We start from the raw sequence: 17,730 nt of genomic DNA, 5'->3' as shown, positions 1-17,730 counted from the left end.
TCCTTCTTAGCGAACGTGTGGTCTGTGCAAATTTAATTTCACCCTCCTTGTTTTTTGCTGTAATGCTTTCAGTCATTTGCTTTGACGTGATAGCTTTCTGCATGTCGTCTTTTCCGTCTCCCTGCTTTCTTTTTTTTCTCTTCTAACTATTATGTTACGATAGCAGTTATATGGACACTCAAGCGCATTTTAGCCGTCGTCGTCACTGTGATATTCCGTATGAAGTCCGAAGGCGATAACACCGTCGCCGCGCGTCGTATGCTGTATGCGCGACTGAAAAAACATGCGAGGGAAGCAGTCGATTGCGGCTTAATCTGGCACGCGCGAACGAAGAAAGCGGAGGGCAAGCGTGCCGTTTTCTTTCGCGCGAAAGGACGTGGAGGGAGGGGGCGTTGTGCTCCGGCAGCAACTGCGCATTTCGTGACCGGGCGCAACGTGGGGCGCAAGAACTGACAATCGCGCATGCGATCGCGGCTCAACCTCGCGCGCCACACTGACATTTTTCGCGGAGCACTTTGTTCTCGAGAAACGAGATGGCGCTTTCGGCGGCGCGCCGCATGCTGCCTCAGCAAAAGCGCACATTCAAGGGGGGTATGGTAGCGCGATTCTAAGACGGGACAAAAGAAGACACAAAGGGACACACATACCCCCCTTGAAGATGCATCACCAACAAGCCCACATGGCAACCCTCGTGAAAAGCGCACGAATACGAAACCATTATCGCTTCTGCCCTGTTTTTGTGCGATCAGCTGTCGGAAATACAACTGTGTTTTCGCTCACGCACTGTGCTCCATTCATGCTTCAATATGTGCAATGGTGGATTGAAGGCTTGTGCAGTAACGGACTGCAAACTAAATAACGTTCTAGCGTTAAAGAATACCTTAGTAACTTGCGATTCGCTGATGATATTGCCTTGCTTAGTAACTCAGGGGACCAATTGCAATGCATGCTCACTGACCTGGAGAGGCAAAGCAGAAGAGTGGGTCTAAAATTAATCTGCAGAAAACTATATAATTATAATGTAATGTTTAACAGTCTCGGAAGAGAACAGCAATTCACAATAGGTAGCGAGGCACTGGAAGTGGTACGGGAATACATCTACTTAGGGCAGGTAGTGACGGCGGATCCGAATCATGAGACGGAAATAATCAGAAGAATAAGAATGGGCTGGGGTGCGTTTGGCAGGCATTCTCAGATCATGAACAGCAGGTTGCCATTATCCCTCAAGAGAAAAGTGTATAATAGCTGTGTCTTACCAGTACTCACCTACGGGGCAGAAACCCGGGGCAGAAAATTGAGGACGACGCAACGAGCTATGGAAAGAAGAATGATGGGTGTAACGTTAAGGGATAAGAGCAGATTGGGGGAGGGAACAAACGCGAGTTAATGACATCTTAGTTGAAATCAAGAAATAGAAATGGGCAGGACATGTAATGAGGAGGGAAGATAACCGATGGTCATTAAGGGTTACGGACTGGATTCCAAGGGAAGGGAAGCGTAGCAGGGGGCGGCAGAAAGTTAGGTGGGCGGATGAGATTAAGAAGTTTGCAGGGACGACATGGCCACAATTAGTACATGACCGGGGTAGTTGGAAAAGTATGGGAGAGCCCTTTGCCCTGCAGTGGGCGTAACCAGGCTGATGATGATGACGATGATGATGATGATGGACTGCATAAAATAATGGCTAGAATATTAAGGAATGGAATGAATCTGTGGGACCAAGGTCACTGACCACTGCTGAAACTGTCCGTACATGAGGTGTGCGGATTTCCTCGAGGATACAGACTCATCCGCCAGCGTTGTATCGCTCACCTTCAGAAAGGGCTTCAGCCCGGAACGTCGGCAAAAGTTAGTACCGCTTATTAAACAATGACAAAGGGAGTAGCTCTGGTTCCTGTCGTAGTAGGTTTTGCGCGCACAGTATCTACACACATCTTATCCAACTGGCACGGAAACTTACGTCCACTCTATCGCAAACGTGTCAAGAATAAATGAAGGGGCGCACACCTGAATATATGCGCACCACATACGCACAGTAAATGACGGACTACACCGATAGCGCACGAATGGTCGAAGCTGAATGTTCCGTGACGGTCCACAAGAGTAAGCGAGTAACTAGCGATAATATGTGCGCGAGTCAATGGGTCTCTCGAAACCCGATGGCGCAATGAAACGTGAAGGCCCCTTGCGGGCTGCGTTGCGATCCCGGACCGCACAGGGGTCCGGAAAAGGGAGCAGCAACGGCCCGTCCCAGGCGCTCACTCGTCGCCGGGGCGGAGCCAGAGCGTACACGTTGGCACCCGAAAGATGGTGAACTATGTCCGGGTAGGACGAGGCCAGAGGAAACTCTGGTGGAGGTCCGAAGCGATTCTGACGTGCAAATCGATCGTCCGACCTGGGTATAGGGGCGAAAGACCAATCGAACCATCTATTAGCTGGTTCCCTCCGAAGTTTCCCTCAGCATAGCTGGCGCTCGATGGGAGAGCAGTCACACCTGGTAAAGCGAATGATTAGAGGCATTGGAGTCGAAACGTAATGTAACTTTTCTAACTAACGATCTTTGCTACAAGGTATTAGAGTGTACTAAATAGCTACGTTTCAAGCCTTGTGCGCAGTAAGAACAAATCTATCGGAAGTCAGCACACCCGCGAGCGATTAGGCAGAAAATAATCAGATAGTGACCGCACCGAGGAACTTTACAGAGTAAGAAACGTGACAAGCCTGTGCTTCAATATATTTGCCTAATAAAGAACAAAGAGCAGAACACACTAATCCCGATTGAATTCATGAGCGGATAGTTTGGATAGATTGGGATACATAATTAGCCCCGCTTTTAGATCGAGCATCATATACGCTGCTCGCGCCGTTTGGACATAACAATCAGCTCAGAAAGCTCCTTTGCATGTTCTCTGAAGCTGTGGCCAAAGCTTCGTGTCGTCCACCCAGTACGATATAACCACTACGATATATCCCGAAACTGAGGTTTGCTAAGCCGCGCACCGGCGTCATATACATCCATTGTAAACACGGAGGCAACGAAGGCAGTTGAGGCAAGCAATGGACGCGTCACCACGTGATCAAATATGGCAGCGCCCACGGCATCGCCGCGAAAAGGGTCAATATGAAGGAAAGCGGAGAGGCAGCGCGAGAGGGAGCGGGGCGGCTTGTACTTGGCGGTGTGTACTTTGTACGGCCGCGCGTAGCCGCACGCGCCGTATTTTGAAAATGATCTGCAGACGTTGTTCGTTCTGTTGGCAGTTTCCAGCTTGATCGTTAAAGTTTTCCTGATTTGTTCTGTGCTTTATGCACTTAAGTTTGATAAGAACAAAGCTGAATGGCTTCATACGTAGACACGTAGTAAGCGTCGAACAATTTATGTTTGCTGTGTTCGGCAGCTCGAGTGGACTAGTCAGTGTCAGGAGATGTGGCCATGTTATACTTCAAACGTCCGGCCATTAGTTAGGTTCAGAAGATGTATGACTGTCGAAGGCATTTTGCTTCTTGAGGCATCGGCACACGTGACATGTCGCCGTCAATTTTTGTGAAGTGTGCGATATCGCAGCTCTCTTCACAGCATTAGTTTGTCTAATTAGATCATGTTGGTGCTTTATTTTATGATACCGGTTCACAGGGGTTTCTGAGCATTCTGTTTTGAAGGACATTCTATGAAAGAAATAAGAAGTGAAACAGCTATAGAACGCTTCGCATTGAAACTTAGTGTTTTTCTTAATGACTGGTTCAATTTGTCCCTTCGATAATCTCAGTTCATACGGGAGAATGTACATACTTGTGTGGTTGCTGGATGCATCTGCTGAAACAATATGATCAAATGAGCAAAAAGCTTTCTTGGTTACTGAATAGTATTGGCGGGTGCCTCAGGCTCAATTGGTGCGTACTTCATCGATTTATTTTAACTTTTTTGATTTCACCATTTGACGGCGGCTTCCTTACTCCAGGTGGCAAAATGCTGTGTGCATTTTAGGCATACTTAGATTTCAGCTCTTCATCGTGATTTCCGATCCGCAAATGTTCCTTTATTATCACGGTGGCTGCTTTAGGGTGCAAACCTTCCGTGACATAATCATGGGAGTTAAAGGACACCATGTCAACATTGGTGGTACGTGTAGGAGTCTACACAAATCTACTTCACTAAGGCGAAAGTAATTGCCACTTTTTTTTTGCGATTTTCATTGCTACTCGCCAAGGCTCAAACCTAAAAAAAATACTGCGTTATCTATTGTACCGACTGACAGCCGCCATGGGTTCGTGAACAGGAAGGTTGATGTTTGCGGTTCTTTGGTGTTCCTATGTCTCAACGAAAAACACGTGTAGTCTCGTCGCAATTTCGTTGGCAGTGAGTGCATTTTAACGACTCCGCGGCACGCCTGTCGGTGCCCGGAGCTTGCAGAGCATTGTCAAAATATGGCGTTCGAGGCCCACCATCATTTGTGGAGCCTCGGTGTGCACGCACAGCGGCCAATTGTGTGCTTTTCTGGACCTTTCAGATTCAGTAATCTCGCCCCCAGCTCCAGGTACGTACCATAGCAACGGACGCCTGCTCTGAATGCGTACTGACTCTAACGGAGGAATGTTTTTGGTGCGTTGAGCCGTGTTTAGCGTGCATGGTATGTATCTGGCGCTGGGAACTGTCTGTCTCTGACCCTCACTAATCCTTCGCTGTCCGAGTCGTTCCTCTAATGACGTGACTTGTTCATGTCACGTCAATGTGCACATTACACTGACCGCACTCGTTTCTTCGCATGTGTCCGCCTGTTCTTAGCGTCGCCCGTTTGCAGTGTCGCACAGGGTGGAGGCCCGCCAATATATCTTTGTCTTTGAGTAAAACCAGGCTTCTGCTAACGCTTTCCGTTCAACGATTGGCTGCAGACCGTGTTCATAGGCAATTTAAGTCCAGTTATTTTTCGTTCTGTGCTTTCATTCCTTTTCAAATGAGGGGAACTTTTGTCTCCGCCACATTTTGTACACGCGGCTGCATTTTCTGACATTTCGTTTGTAAGTGCACAATATCGCCCGCGAGCCCGTAAAAACTGGAAAATTTATTTTAATTATATCGACTCACTGAAGAATCGAGAGGCGGCATTTAAGAATGTGTATACGCTTTGGAGTATTTCGATCTCGGTTTCTTTTTTTTTAAAATCGAATAATCGCCAAATACACGCAAAGGTGTTACCCTGAGTATACGCGTAAAAGTGACTAGTGGTAAAAGCTTTAACTTTTCGAAAATTTATTACGTCCGAGATTCATCGACAAACGACCAGTTTATATGTATAGTATCTTAAGCATGATATTAAAAGATCTTGTGACAGAATATCTTACATGATTAAATACTAATGCAGTGACGCTACGGAAGACTTGTTGTTTCACAGCAGAAAAAAGAGACGGAAAAAAAACGCTTCCTCGCTGTAGGACTTGCCGGGCGTAATACAATGTGCGTAATTTCGATCTGTGTGTCGAGGGCATGTTGCCTCACCTTGTTGTGAATGTGTTATGTGTATGTATGTCCTTTTAAGACTGCTTGAATCTGAAATAGTTCAGATACGGTCTTAACTTCGTTTCTTAACTTATACTGCACTAACCTGCGCAAAATATCAGTCATATTCATGACCTCTTTCCGCCGAGTGTATCGATGTCAAGAGCCAAAGGTCAATGCCTGGTCGCATCGTCTTTTTAAGCTACACATGGAAAGGGGCAAGTGGTTAGAGTTAGCTGCCGGACCTCCCCCCCCCCCCCCCAAAAAAAAAAAATCGCTATCTTGAACACTTGGATTAAAAAAATGGCCCATGAGTAACGCTATACTCGAAAGGCCGTAGGTATCTCGAACGTACAGTGTTTACTACGCTTATATAAGTTAGTTTTCAAACGTGAAGCTCTCTTTAGTCGGACAGAGTGTCACTGCATCACAATGCGGCGATATAACTGATTATCGTAAAAAAAAAGAAAACGTGTCCTTTTGTCAACATTCGTCGTATCAGTCCTTGCCTTTCATGGTTTCTGAGGGTGAAGTGATTGAGAAGACGTACTCCTGCAGAGAAGTGGATATTAACACCTTTTGCTGTAGATAAGCATTACAGCTAGCAAATAAAGTAATCGCATGTGAGGCACTCGGAGTCGTTCATGTTGAACTATGGGCAATTGAACGCAGCGGTACAGGGCACCTTGTGTACATTTGTATAAAATTTATCTGAACGTAGTATACGGATACACAGCCCGTACGAACGTACACCGTACGTGAAAGCTTCAAACAATTCGAACTGGAAGCGGTAGCTTGTTAGAATGTCGAAAGAAAGTACCTCTAGTATCTCGCTTATACATTCAAGAAAGGAGAGTCCACAGCGGTTGACACCGAACAAAGACAAGGGCTTCTTGGGCGCATTAGTGTACCACGTGGTTGGTTGTTTAGACTGCACTACCTTCAGGATCGGCCCACATTTTTTAGTCTTCACTGTCTCCGGGATCGGCCGACATTGTCCGTTGAGTAAAGCCACACTTGTGGTTCCGCTTTTAGCCGCGTGCAGTTTGAAAGAACCCAGCTGGGTTTAACTTCTGCCTTTTTTTTTTCGCTAATTACGCATGATTACTGTTCCGTGCTTAGCTCTACGCTAATTATATGCGTCTCTTTTTTTTGTTGTTACAAGCTTAAATTTGACGTCTTTCTCTTTGTCCTACGTGCGCTAGAAGGCCTCAAATCGCCTTACTTTAACGAAAGTGGTCAGAAATTAAGTGGCGACCAGATACTTCAAATCGATATGAAGTTGCCAATGTATAACTATTCAAACGCCGTAGACCCAACATGAAATCGATGAAGCATGTGAAAACGTTGCTGCAATCAGAACAGTTTTTTTTTTTCGACTTTAACGCCAGTTTGAGGTGTCAAGGAGTCAACTAAAAGCGATAGATTGGATGTGTACTTCATAAAAAAGGTATATTTCATACTCGATTTTCAAATAGCTCTCTCTTCCTCTCTCTCTTAAACGTTTCTCTTTCACTTAACCGTGCTTCCCTATCTGACTGGTGAAGGGCGTGTGTACTAAACGGGCTGGCGCCGTGTCTGTGAAACAGCTCCGAGCCGACAGTTCGAGCTGGGGACCACGTACAAGTACAGCTTGAAAAGCGACGTGTTCCTGAACGAAGCAGTGCCCCGGCCAGCGGGGAAGACGAGCAAGAGTGTTGGCTACGGTCTCAGGGCGGCCGCTGCGGTCACCTGCCTGTGGAAGAATCCCCAGGATCCGCTGAACAGGCTCTTCCGGGTAGAGGTGAGTGTGTGCCTCGTGCACGGCGTTGCCTATCTGCACCTGTGCGCGTTTTTAAACCTACTGCAGGTTTCATTTGACACAATCGCAGAACCATATAGCTTTGTTCGCAGCGTATTCAAACTGTTCGCAAAGTGCACGACCACCAGAAACCTTGCACATGTTGACTGAGTGATTGATTGATTTGCGTTTAAGAACGACAGTTATTCGAAACAATTTTGTGGGGGCGAGCTAATTTGTACATCTTAACAGAAAAACGCGCTGAGCGCAATAAACCCTAGTTACAGGTCGCCACTCTGTCGGTTCGTCTTCTTGTTCGGTCCCGTTTTTTTTTTTCTTTGCGAGTTGTGTAATAATTTGTTTCTTCATTGAGTAGCTTGCATTGTCGGTACCTGTGCTCATCCTCGTCATGACCCGCACATTTCGCCATTGATAATGAACACAGTGTCTGTAACTGCCTCTTTGATAGAGAAGATCTATTCACCTCCTGGTATACGCTCTCTTGAAAAGCGATATCAGCGAAACTTGCTGTAGTTTTATACGTTTTGTTCGAGAAAATACACAGGCGTGCGATGCGCATGTTGTCGTGGATTGCGGAAAATATCTGGAAGCGAGTTGAGGTCGTTGTTTGGCTGGACGCACGTACTCAATCTCAATAGCATTCGTATACACAGTGTCTCAGCTAACTTTGGCAAAACCTCAAATATATGCTAATGCCACGTAGCTGGACAGAGCCAAGGTAACGTTGTTTGCCGTCGCCTGGAGATACTCAAATTATTATTTTTAATTCCTCCTAATTAGCTAACTAGTCGTAATTGATTAATAAACTACTCATTGTAATTAGATTAAAAGTGTCAATTAGAAAACTGTTGAGCGACATAAAAAACTGCCGATACAGCTTTCTGTTTCTCAATACGTGCTACAAAGAGGTGTTTTCCCGAGCGTGAAAGCAGCCCGCAAATACACACAATATTGCCGCGCGACTGGCCGCTCGAGGCACTTTGCGTGTATTCCCTGGCTTCTTTCACGCCCGGAAAAAAACTTTTATGTAGCACGTATTGAGCAACAGAAAGCTGTATCGGCAGTTTTTCATGTCGCTCTACAATTTTCTCACTGACGCTTTCAATCTAATCATAATGTCTGAGAAGTTTATTAACCAATTACGACTAATTAGCTAATTAGGAGGAATGGAAAAAATAATTTGAGTATCTCCAAGCGACTGCATACAACATTACCTTGGTTCTGTCCAGCTACGTGGCATTAGCATATCTTTTTAAACTGTGGCTATAGTTAGCGGGGACGCCCTGTATAACGAAAAGACGCAGGGGCTGCCCAACATTGCCGGTGCTGTTGGCCAACATTCTGTCGCGTGAGCTGACCGCTGCCGTGGCGTGCAGGTGTCGCAGGTGCACCTGACCGTGGTGCCGGCAGATGCGCCCGAGGGCGGCCGCAGCGAGCACGCGTCGCAATGGGACGCGGCCTCGCCGCTGCCTCTCTACGTGCTTCAGCAGAGCAGTGAGATCGTCAAGGTCTGGTCGCACGCCGAGTCGCTCACCAGCGTCAACATCAAGAAGGCCGTGGCCAGCATGCTGCAGTACCAGCTCACGGCCGAGAACAAGCACCAGGTCCTCTTGCCGCATGTATTTCGCGCACGTGCATGGGATTTGAAAAAAAAAAAGTGCCAAAGAGAGAACAGAAATTTAGGGAACGGAGAAGTACTTTTTTTTTCGATCAGCAAAGAGTGCCGACGCGAAAACTGCTAAGCGAAAAAATTTTATTATTTACATAGTGCTGTATGTCGCAGTTTAAACTTGGATCAGATGGACCGCCATTTGTATTATGGCATGCAGCCAACTCATTCGTGTCGGTCCGTAAAACGCTCCGAGAATTAAAGTACATGTGGCACAAAGGTACCTGGCTCCTCGATAGGTGCACCGTGAATAGAATTAAACGTCTTATTATCACTTTTCTTTAATTTCAGGCTTTACTTTAGTACACTGCATTTCAAGAGCATTGTGAAACTGCGCTCGTGCTTGCTCCTGCAGACGTTTTTGATTGACTGAGCATTTTGTTTTCTTGAAGGTTCGAAAGGGGGCGAGGATAAAGGCGTGCATGCCTAACAAAGGTCCCCGCGTCAGTATACAATATTTTCTTCAAGTTCAACGTTCACTGATTTCTTTTGTATACATTATAGTAGAATAATGAGGTTAACTGCATTGAAAGGGACACTTATCGCATTTTTAATATATATATATATATATATATATATATATATATATATATATATATATATATATATATCATTCTCATCTATGTAAACGTTATACGTTCTCGCATTCTCTGCGTCGGGTATTTTTCGGGATACTTTTCTTTCTGCTTAGATTTTTACACATCTGAATGCATTGTTTATGTGCCGTTATAGGTTGACGTCTCCGGTCGGTGCGCGGTGTCGTTCAAGACCGAGCGTAACATCATTACGAAGCACAAGTCTTCATGTACACACCCTGACAAAACGCAATACTTCAACCCTAAACCCGTACGTAACTGCAACGTATTCGACATTGTTGATAATGATGCACTAATACGTGTGCTCTGCAGCCTGCCTTCGAACATATTTAGTTATGGCGCTTGAAGTTCTCATCATGTTTCGTTTTGCGTTGAACGACGGCTGATGACTAGCGAGCTATTACGTTTGCTTTCCAGATTCAGTCGCCTACGGTACTAACCGAGTCGACGTCGTTGTACGAGCTACTGCCCGACATGACGGCTCCAAAGAGCGTGCAAATCAGCGAACGAACTCAATTGTATGTCAACATCTTGAAAGAAGCCAACATCTTAGTCAAAGCAGAGTGAGTACACGTTCAGTTTTTCGGCGGCACAAATGCAACCACCGCCGTCTGAATATCCAAGAGGAAGGCAAAAACGACCTGGGGCGCGGTCGGAGATATTTTGTTCGATACGGGTTCTGTTCAGTTGCTGCAACGTCACAAAGTTGCAGTATGCAAAATTTGTGACAACGGGGCGGAGAGAGCAGCCAGTCAGGAAGCGGTGACCTCCCCGGAAGTTTACTTCCGTCGTTTGTCGTATGCTTGCAGACAGTATACTACAAAGCCAAATGTTTCTCGTCTTCCAATTGAATGGAATTTTTACCTAAAAAAATGTATTTTTTCTTCTCAAGCCCAAACACGTTTTCAAATAGTATAGTACGAGTGACTACTGCAATTTATAACTATTAGGTTCTTTGCGTCGTCCCTAGGTGGTGTCGCGCACAGCGAGAAGAAAAAAGAAAAAAAAAACGACGGGAAGAATGGCGCACTTTTCAAGAGGCAGCGACAACATCCCAGTGGCTCGCTGGCACCGATGATGTTGTCGATTTCTCTGTACAACCAACAAATTATTTGTGTCGAGAAACAAAAATGACGCCGGAATTCACTTTCTGCCATTTCTTCAAACGCGTTTCGCACCCCCACCCACTCTCCTCCTTCCTCTAGAAACGCCAGCGAAACAACCGAAGTTTCCCACGGAAGCGCCATTTTCTAGAATTAAACTATGGATTGGATTCAAACGTGCCATTCGTGCCATTCCGCAGCCGGAAAGGCCGCCTGTTGGATCCAATCCAATCCACCAGACGCGCCATGCGAAGCCGTATGATCGCTCCAAACTTCTCAACTCCCGTCCCGTTCGGACGAAATGCTCGGTGGGCGGATGATTGACAGGAGCGTGTCGTCATTTTGACGTCACCAAAAACGGGGTGGCGCCCCGCGGCTGGTGACGTCGGCGCGGAGTAGGCCAATCGCGCGCGCCGGTAACCGAACGAACGCGCCGAACAACCATCTCCGATCGCACCCCTGTTCCGCTATTCAGGCGACGTCACTTTCTTCAGATTGAAATAGTGAACTCGATAACGTGCGCACATAGCGCATGATTGACCTTGACCTGTGGAGAACTAATAAATAAATAAATGAATGAATGAATGAATGAATGAATGAATGAATGAATGAATGAATGAATGAATGAATGAATGAATGAACTTGAGACGAGCCAGTGGAGACAGTCTTAAATGAAAGAAAAGCTCAGACGTCGACCACAATCCGTGCATTCTTGGGTCCTGCCCTGGCTGGTAGAGACCAAGAATAAAATTTACATTTGCGTGAAATGAAACCACCCCGTCCCTGTTTAAGTCATGCTGCCATAAAATTATGAACATTTTTTGTCGACTACCAATGAACACATTGGTAGCGTTTTAGTGCAAGTTGCGCGATAAGCTGCTGCCACTGATGTAGCACATGTAACACTCATACAGTGTACGATGGTTAAAATTCTACATTGCCATGGAGAAGTTGCTTTCAACTTTGCATGAGTGTACCTTGTGTCTCAAACCGATGAAGCTCAGTAAATAATAAATGTCAGGACAAAACCAAGAAGCTTACAAGGCGCAGCAACGGTATTCGAGTGTTAGAAGTGTTCTCGTACCCTTGTCGACCGTTGCTCAGAACAAATGAGAATAGTAAAAATGAAACAAGGAGAGCTGCAGATATTGACGTGTACATCATTTGCATATTATTATAACGCACATACATTGATACCTATTGTCGATGGGGTGTATAGTGTGCATATTTCTCTTTTCAATGCAACAAACCTGGTCAAATTTCGTGCCGTGGTTGCCGAGAAAAACGAATTCTCCTTATGCATGTGTTTAGATAGGAGCATAAGCAATATGACTGTCACCCGTTACCTCGTCTGATTTTTCCCTAACTGTACAGCACCTTTCGTGCAAAATTGGCAACTGGAAACAAGAGTCGCAAGGAGTTGAGAAATTAAGCGATCTATTAAGGGAGACAGCCAAGGCAACAGCCAAACAGGAAGAAACAGCGAATATTAACAAATTTAACCATTGTTTATAAAAATCTTTATTGATCAACATCTTTTTTTTAAAAGGAAGCAGAGAAAACGCCGCCGGAAGTGGGGAACAATTCCGTGTGTTTTGAATGACGCATCTACAGTTATCAGTCGAGCCGCCTGACGTAGCCACTTCTCTGCTGTGCTTATGTATAGATGTTTTTATAACCTTCCGCGGTGGGCGCAGTACGTCTAGAACCGCAGCGTCCTGCGCTCTACACGGTTATATGGGACTGGCGGCCACGCATCGTTACGCAACTTCCCAAATAACAATAAGAGCCGGTTGTGGCACTTGTAAGAGCAGTAAACGAGGGATCCAAAAGAACTGTGATGGTTCCGCAAATGTATATTCCTTTGTAATTCTTCCAGAGCTAATTAAAAAAACACTGCTATAATTGGATACAACTCACGTCTACAGTGAAGACCCGCACACGCCCTCATAACCGCCAGCCACTGTTCCTCCGCGAGGCTGCAAATAATTCATACTTCAAACTTTTCCTGTTACCCAAATCAGGCGGTAACCACAAATATAAAATTATTAGCGCGTAACTTTATACGTTTTCTCTCGCCTATTATGTGGAATGACAAATGCCTAATTCTTCATTGAACTGAAATAAAATGCTTGCTTCGCTGCAACTATGCAGTATATTGTCAAGTTGCACTTCAGTTGGCAGTGAAGTTTCATGAGGAAAACGTGCTCAGTGGTGAAATGAACTGTACCGCAGACTTTTGAAGATTTAGTTAATTAATTATGGAGTTTTACGTGCCGAAACCATGAGGCATGCCTTGGTGGGGGACTCCGGAAATTTAGACCACCTGGGGTTCTTTAACATGCACCGAAATCTAAGTACATGGGTGTTTTCGCATTTCGCCCCAATCCAAAATGCGGTCGCCGTGGCCGGGATCGGGATTCGATCCCGTGACCTCGTGCGTGGCAGCCCAACATCATAGCCACTAAGCAACCATGGCAGGTAGACTTTTGAAGAATGAAATGCTCAAACTCCATACACTTTGTCCATGTCTGTTGCACTCCTCATTCTTTCCGTCGATGAAAAGACTCTTCAAGAACAGCAGATGCTCCGGAGGTATCAAGTAGGACGCCATTTCGAAAAAACCGTATGACGACGATTTTGTTTGCTTCTATGATTGGCTGGCGGAGTAACACAACCCCGCGTGGGCCGTGTGCCTTGGTTGTCAACTGCTGTTTTTTTTTAAGTTGTATGCTACCATAGAAATCTTTATTTTACACTTTCGCTTTTTTAATTGTTCTTGGCAGTCTTCTTCCCGCGCTTCTTTCCTGCGCGAGTCCATTTGATGTGGTGCCTTGTTTGCCTAGTAAAGGAGAGGTACGTGTATCTCAAAGGCGTACCTGTGACATGCACCTTATTTCATTTCTCTTTTGCGGTTTTACGCGTCTTTATGGCGAATGGTGGGCGTTATTAACATTTGTATTAGTAAAGGTACCCCCCCCCCTTTTGCATAGAAAAGTTACCTTGGGGTGCCCCCCCCCCCCTCCCGAAAAAGATCCTGGGTACGTGCCTCGTCCGTGGAGTAGTCTCAGAGGACGACTTTATCAACCTTGGTGAAACGGAACTTGAGGGCTGGAGAGAGCACAATGTTTTTGATGTTAAGAGAATTAAGATACGCTGTGATGACAAATTAAATAACGACAAACATCTCATCCTTACTTTCGGAACTAGCAGACTACCAGAGCACGTAGAAAAGTTACATGAAAATTCGTGTCAGAGAATACATGCGGAATCTACGGATCTCAGAGCGGTCGAGGACGGCTCACCTGTGCAATATGTCGCAACCGTGATCACGCTGCAGATGACTGTGACAAGACAATCCACCGTGTGAATTGCGATGGTGGGCACCCTTCGTACTCTCGTTCTTGCCCTGCATGGTAAAAGGAAGAAGAAATAAAACTGAAAATCAAAGAAAACATCACGTTCAAGGAAGCACGGAAGCGCCCATCAGATGTGCTGTGCACTACTTACGCCGATGTGGCACACAAGGTGGCAGTGTCACAATGTTCTGTGTAGGGTGCCTAGATGCGCTCGCTCGCCTCGCGCGCATCGAAGCATTCTAGGCCTATGGCGACCGCTGGGACCTCACACATGGGGCTGACGGCTCCGCCTCCCGCCCCCACGGCGGATGCGGCAGCTGTTGCTCTGTCACCATCGAAGGGACAGCAGCTTAGTGGTTCGGTGGCCCTAAGAGCCTCCCCTGGTGAGGGGAAGACTAAAACACGTCTCTTCGTGCCCAGCACGCTCATCCAGTGCCTCCCAGGAGCAGGGGATACAACACCAAGCACAGCTCTCTTGAGCGTGTCGCAAAAGAACAAAAAATTTGGAGAACGCTTAAGCTTCGCCTTTAAGAGTGGAACGCGATAGCATTCAAACATCCCTGACTGCTCCCCACGCTTCCCGGCAACTGCAGCGTATGTAACCGTAATGTTTACAGGGAAACGCTCGCGGCGAACGCTATGCACGAAGGCGGGCTTTCTGGTCGAAACGCGGCCTCTTGCATGGGCCGCGATGCGGCGGAGGCGAGCGCCATCTGGAAGTCTTTCAAGGAAGCGGGCGCGCAGCTCCGTGGACTCAGATAGGGTGGCCACCCTAAACTCAGATATTTACGCGCCGTCGCGCGTAAATGGCAGACGCCGTCTCCGGTCTGTGCATTGTAGAAACGCTGGAAACGGCGTTTGAGTTTTCGCGTAATAGAATTATGTTTTCTCGTATATTGAAATTACAATCCGAGAGCTATCATGTCTGTAGGCTGTGTGTAAGTCGTAGTTTACGATTTTTCCTTCTATTTTAGCTTGAGAAATTAGTTCCGTGAATTTCTTGCGTCACATGAACGGCTGGGTATCTGGTACGAAAATCTTTTTGGCGATGGGACGTTCGAGGATGGTTTTTCTTCGACACGGGCTCCTAGCATGATACAAATATAGAAATCTTGGCATGCGGAGTACATGTGCACGTCTCTATTTTTGTCAATATGGCGACGCAGATCCTTCAGTGGAATGCTAGAGGTGTACTGCATAATATTGATGACATTAAGGAACTGCTATCCAAATATAACCCTAAAGTACTCTGTATCCCAGCAGCACATCTCAACACAAACTTCCGGAATTCGTATGCCATATTTCGCAAAGATCGCGAGAACGCCCATGCCTCGGCGGGTGGCGTTACAGTCATCACTGTAAAGTTGATTGCCAGCAGCTGATGCTTCAAACCCCTCTCGAGGCAGTGGCCATTCGTGCGATGGTACTTGATAAGCTTTTAACTATCTGCTCTATATATATACCTCGCGAGTATAAACGCAACAGCTTAGATTTCCAATCTCTTACAAACCAGCTTCCAGAGCCGTTTATCCTACTCGGTGACTTCAACGCACACAATCTGCTCTGGGGTGACTCGCGGTGCGACGCGAGGGGTCTCATTATAGGGAAGTTGCTCTTGAACTCGGGTACACGCTTACTGAATAAAAAAGATCCGACATTTTACAGCATAACACACAGCATTTACTCTGCAGTAGACCTAGCTATCTTCTCTGCCACACTTCTGCCCTGCCTGGAATGCGACGTAATTAAAAGCCTATAGGGCAGTGATCATTTTCCCATCAGTTTTAAAAGATCAGAACATGATCTCTTTACACAGACTCCTTGATGGAAATTAGAATCCGTCGATTGGGAAAATTTTCACCAAATGACACGTACGCCTCATAATGCTCTTAACGATTTTAATATCAATGATAGTTCCACCTTCTTTACAGCTTTTATAATTGACGCCGCATTCGACTGCATACCGCGAACAAATGAGGCTCCAAAGAGGCGCATTCTCTGGTTACAAGAAGATTGTAGGACATGCTCGTAAGAAGCAAAATAAGCCTTAGGGCTTGCTACGTAAGTCCCCAACCACAGAAAATCTCCTAAATTTAAAGTATGTGAAGTCGCGAGGCAGGCGAACGCGACGTAAAACCAAAAAAGACAGCTGTGAAAAATAGGCCTTGAGTATGAACTCCTACACCCAGGAAGCAAAAGTGTGGAACAGACTACGGAAAATATCAATGCGGCAACCTTACCTATTGCCGTTGGTGGACGATCAAGGCGACAGCCTTGAAGAGCAGGCTAACGCACTTGGCGAACATTTTCAGCGTGTGTCTAGTTTGGCAAAATATTCAAAGGCTTACCTCAAACACAAATTAATAGCGGAAAATAAGGCGCTGAACCGTAAATCTTGCCCCAGTGAACGATGGTGTCATTTAGCACCTACAATTTAGCATTGCCGAGCTCAAAGTTACCTTGAGCACCTGTATGAAGGCTGCCCCGGGACCTGATAGTGTCATGTACACAATGATTAAAAATCGTAATCCTGACACACAGGAAGTACTACTGCCCCGTTTTAACACCATGTGGGCAACAGGGTACATTCCAGATTCATGGAAAGAAGCTATTGTGGTACCCATCTTGAAACAAGGAAAAGATCCACCCTTAATCGCAAGTTACTGGCCCATAGCACTACCATGCTTCTGCAAGTTATTTGAAAAGATGATTAATCGTCGGCTATCGCATCGTGAATAAAAAAGAAATTAAGAGGAAGCTTTAGCTCGGGCCCAACTCCGACGCGGCCATTTCAAATACATGTAAAATGCAAAAAGTTTTTTTTTCTGAGAAAACCCCTGGAGCGATTTTATTGAAAGGTGTTGCACTTGAGACAGAAAGTTAAATTCTAGTGACTGTTGGAAGCGGAATTTCGATTTAGGCCCTGAATGTTGTTAAAAAGATTTTCAAAAATTCGGAAGTTTGAAAAAAAATAGAAGCGCGAAGTGTACAAATTAATAGCTGTGCATCAAGAACAGATATGGAGGTTCTGTAAACGGCACCGTTAGATCATTGAAAGTGGACAAATTCAATAGAGCATTTTATATCTTACGTGAATTTGTTGCGTTGTGTACAAGGGCTGTGCAAAAGCTGCATTTTCATAATACTAATTTTTTTTAGATTCATGTGTAACATATTATTTTTTTCCACTTTAGATTTACTATTAGATGCAATTCACGAAATTGTGATATCATTTTTCATTGCAGAGTTAGATTTGTACACTTGATACATTCGTTTTCTGAAAATTTTCGATTTTTGCCAATTTTTAATAAAATACTGATGACCTAAATAAAAAAAAATTGGCAACCGACAGTCACTAGATTTTAGGTTTTTCTGTTAAATGCAAGAAACTTCGTCAAATTTAGTGCAGTGGTTGCCGAGAGAAACGAATTCTCCTTTAACATGTATTTAGATAGGAGCACACGAGCTGTAGCTTCCTCTTAACCTATAACAATGCGGTTTTAGAGAAGGCCGTTCTACAACCGACCACCCCGTACGCATTGAGGCATGCATTCGTGATGCTTTCGTCCACAAACAGTTATTTCTGGCCGTGTTCCTTGACATCGAAAAAGCATATGACAGAACTTGGCGCTACGGAATTTTTCGAGACCTCTCGGAAATGGGCATCCGTGGCAATATGCTTAATTTAATCGAAAGTTACGTATCCGACCG

The 17,730-nt window shown here is 45.5% G+C and overlaps 1 protein-coding gene across 2 annotated transcripts in view; it reads left to right on the top strand.

Moving 5' to 3' along the window:
- Mtp (microsomal triacylglycerol transfer protein) overlaps positions 1-17,730 on the top strand; it is a 64,912-nt gene that overhangs the window by 22,725 nt on the left and 24,457 nt on the right. Inside the window, exons 2-6 of one of the 2 annotated variants that reach the window (XM_065439427.2) lie at positions 4,506-4,532; positions 7,081-7,274; positions 8,669-8,896; positions 9,694-9,807; positions 9,975-10,120. In XM_065439427.2, the coding sequence (XP_065295499.1) occupies positions 4,506-4,532; positions 7,081-7,274; positions 8,669-8,896; positions 9,694-9,807; positions 9,975-10,120 (709 nt within the window). The remainder of the gene's footprint in view (positions 1-4,505; positions 4,533-7,080; positions 7,275-8,668; positions 8,897-9,693; positions 9,808-9,974; positions 10,121-17,730) is intronic. The other variant, XM_065439428.1, reaches the window with a different exon arrangement.

This window comes from Dermacentor albipictus, chromosome 1 (assembly GCF_038994185.2).
Source record: "Dermacentor albipictus isolate Rhodes 1998 colony chromosome 1, USDA_Dalb.pri_finalv2, whole genome shotgun sequence".
In the NCBI taxonomy this organism is placed as follows: Eukaryota; Metazoa; Arthropoda; class Arachnida; order Ixodida; family Ixodidae; genus Dermacentor; species Dermacentor albipictus.
Note: the sequence above shows the minus strand (reverse complement) of the source record. Positions and strands in the feature narration are given on the sequence as shown.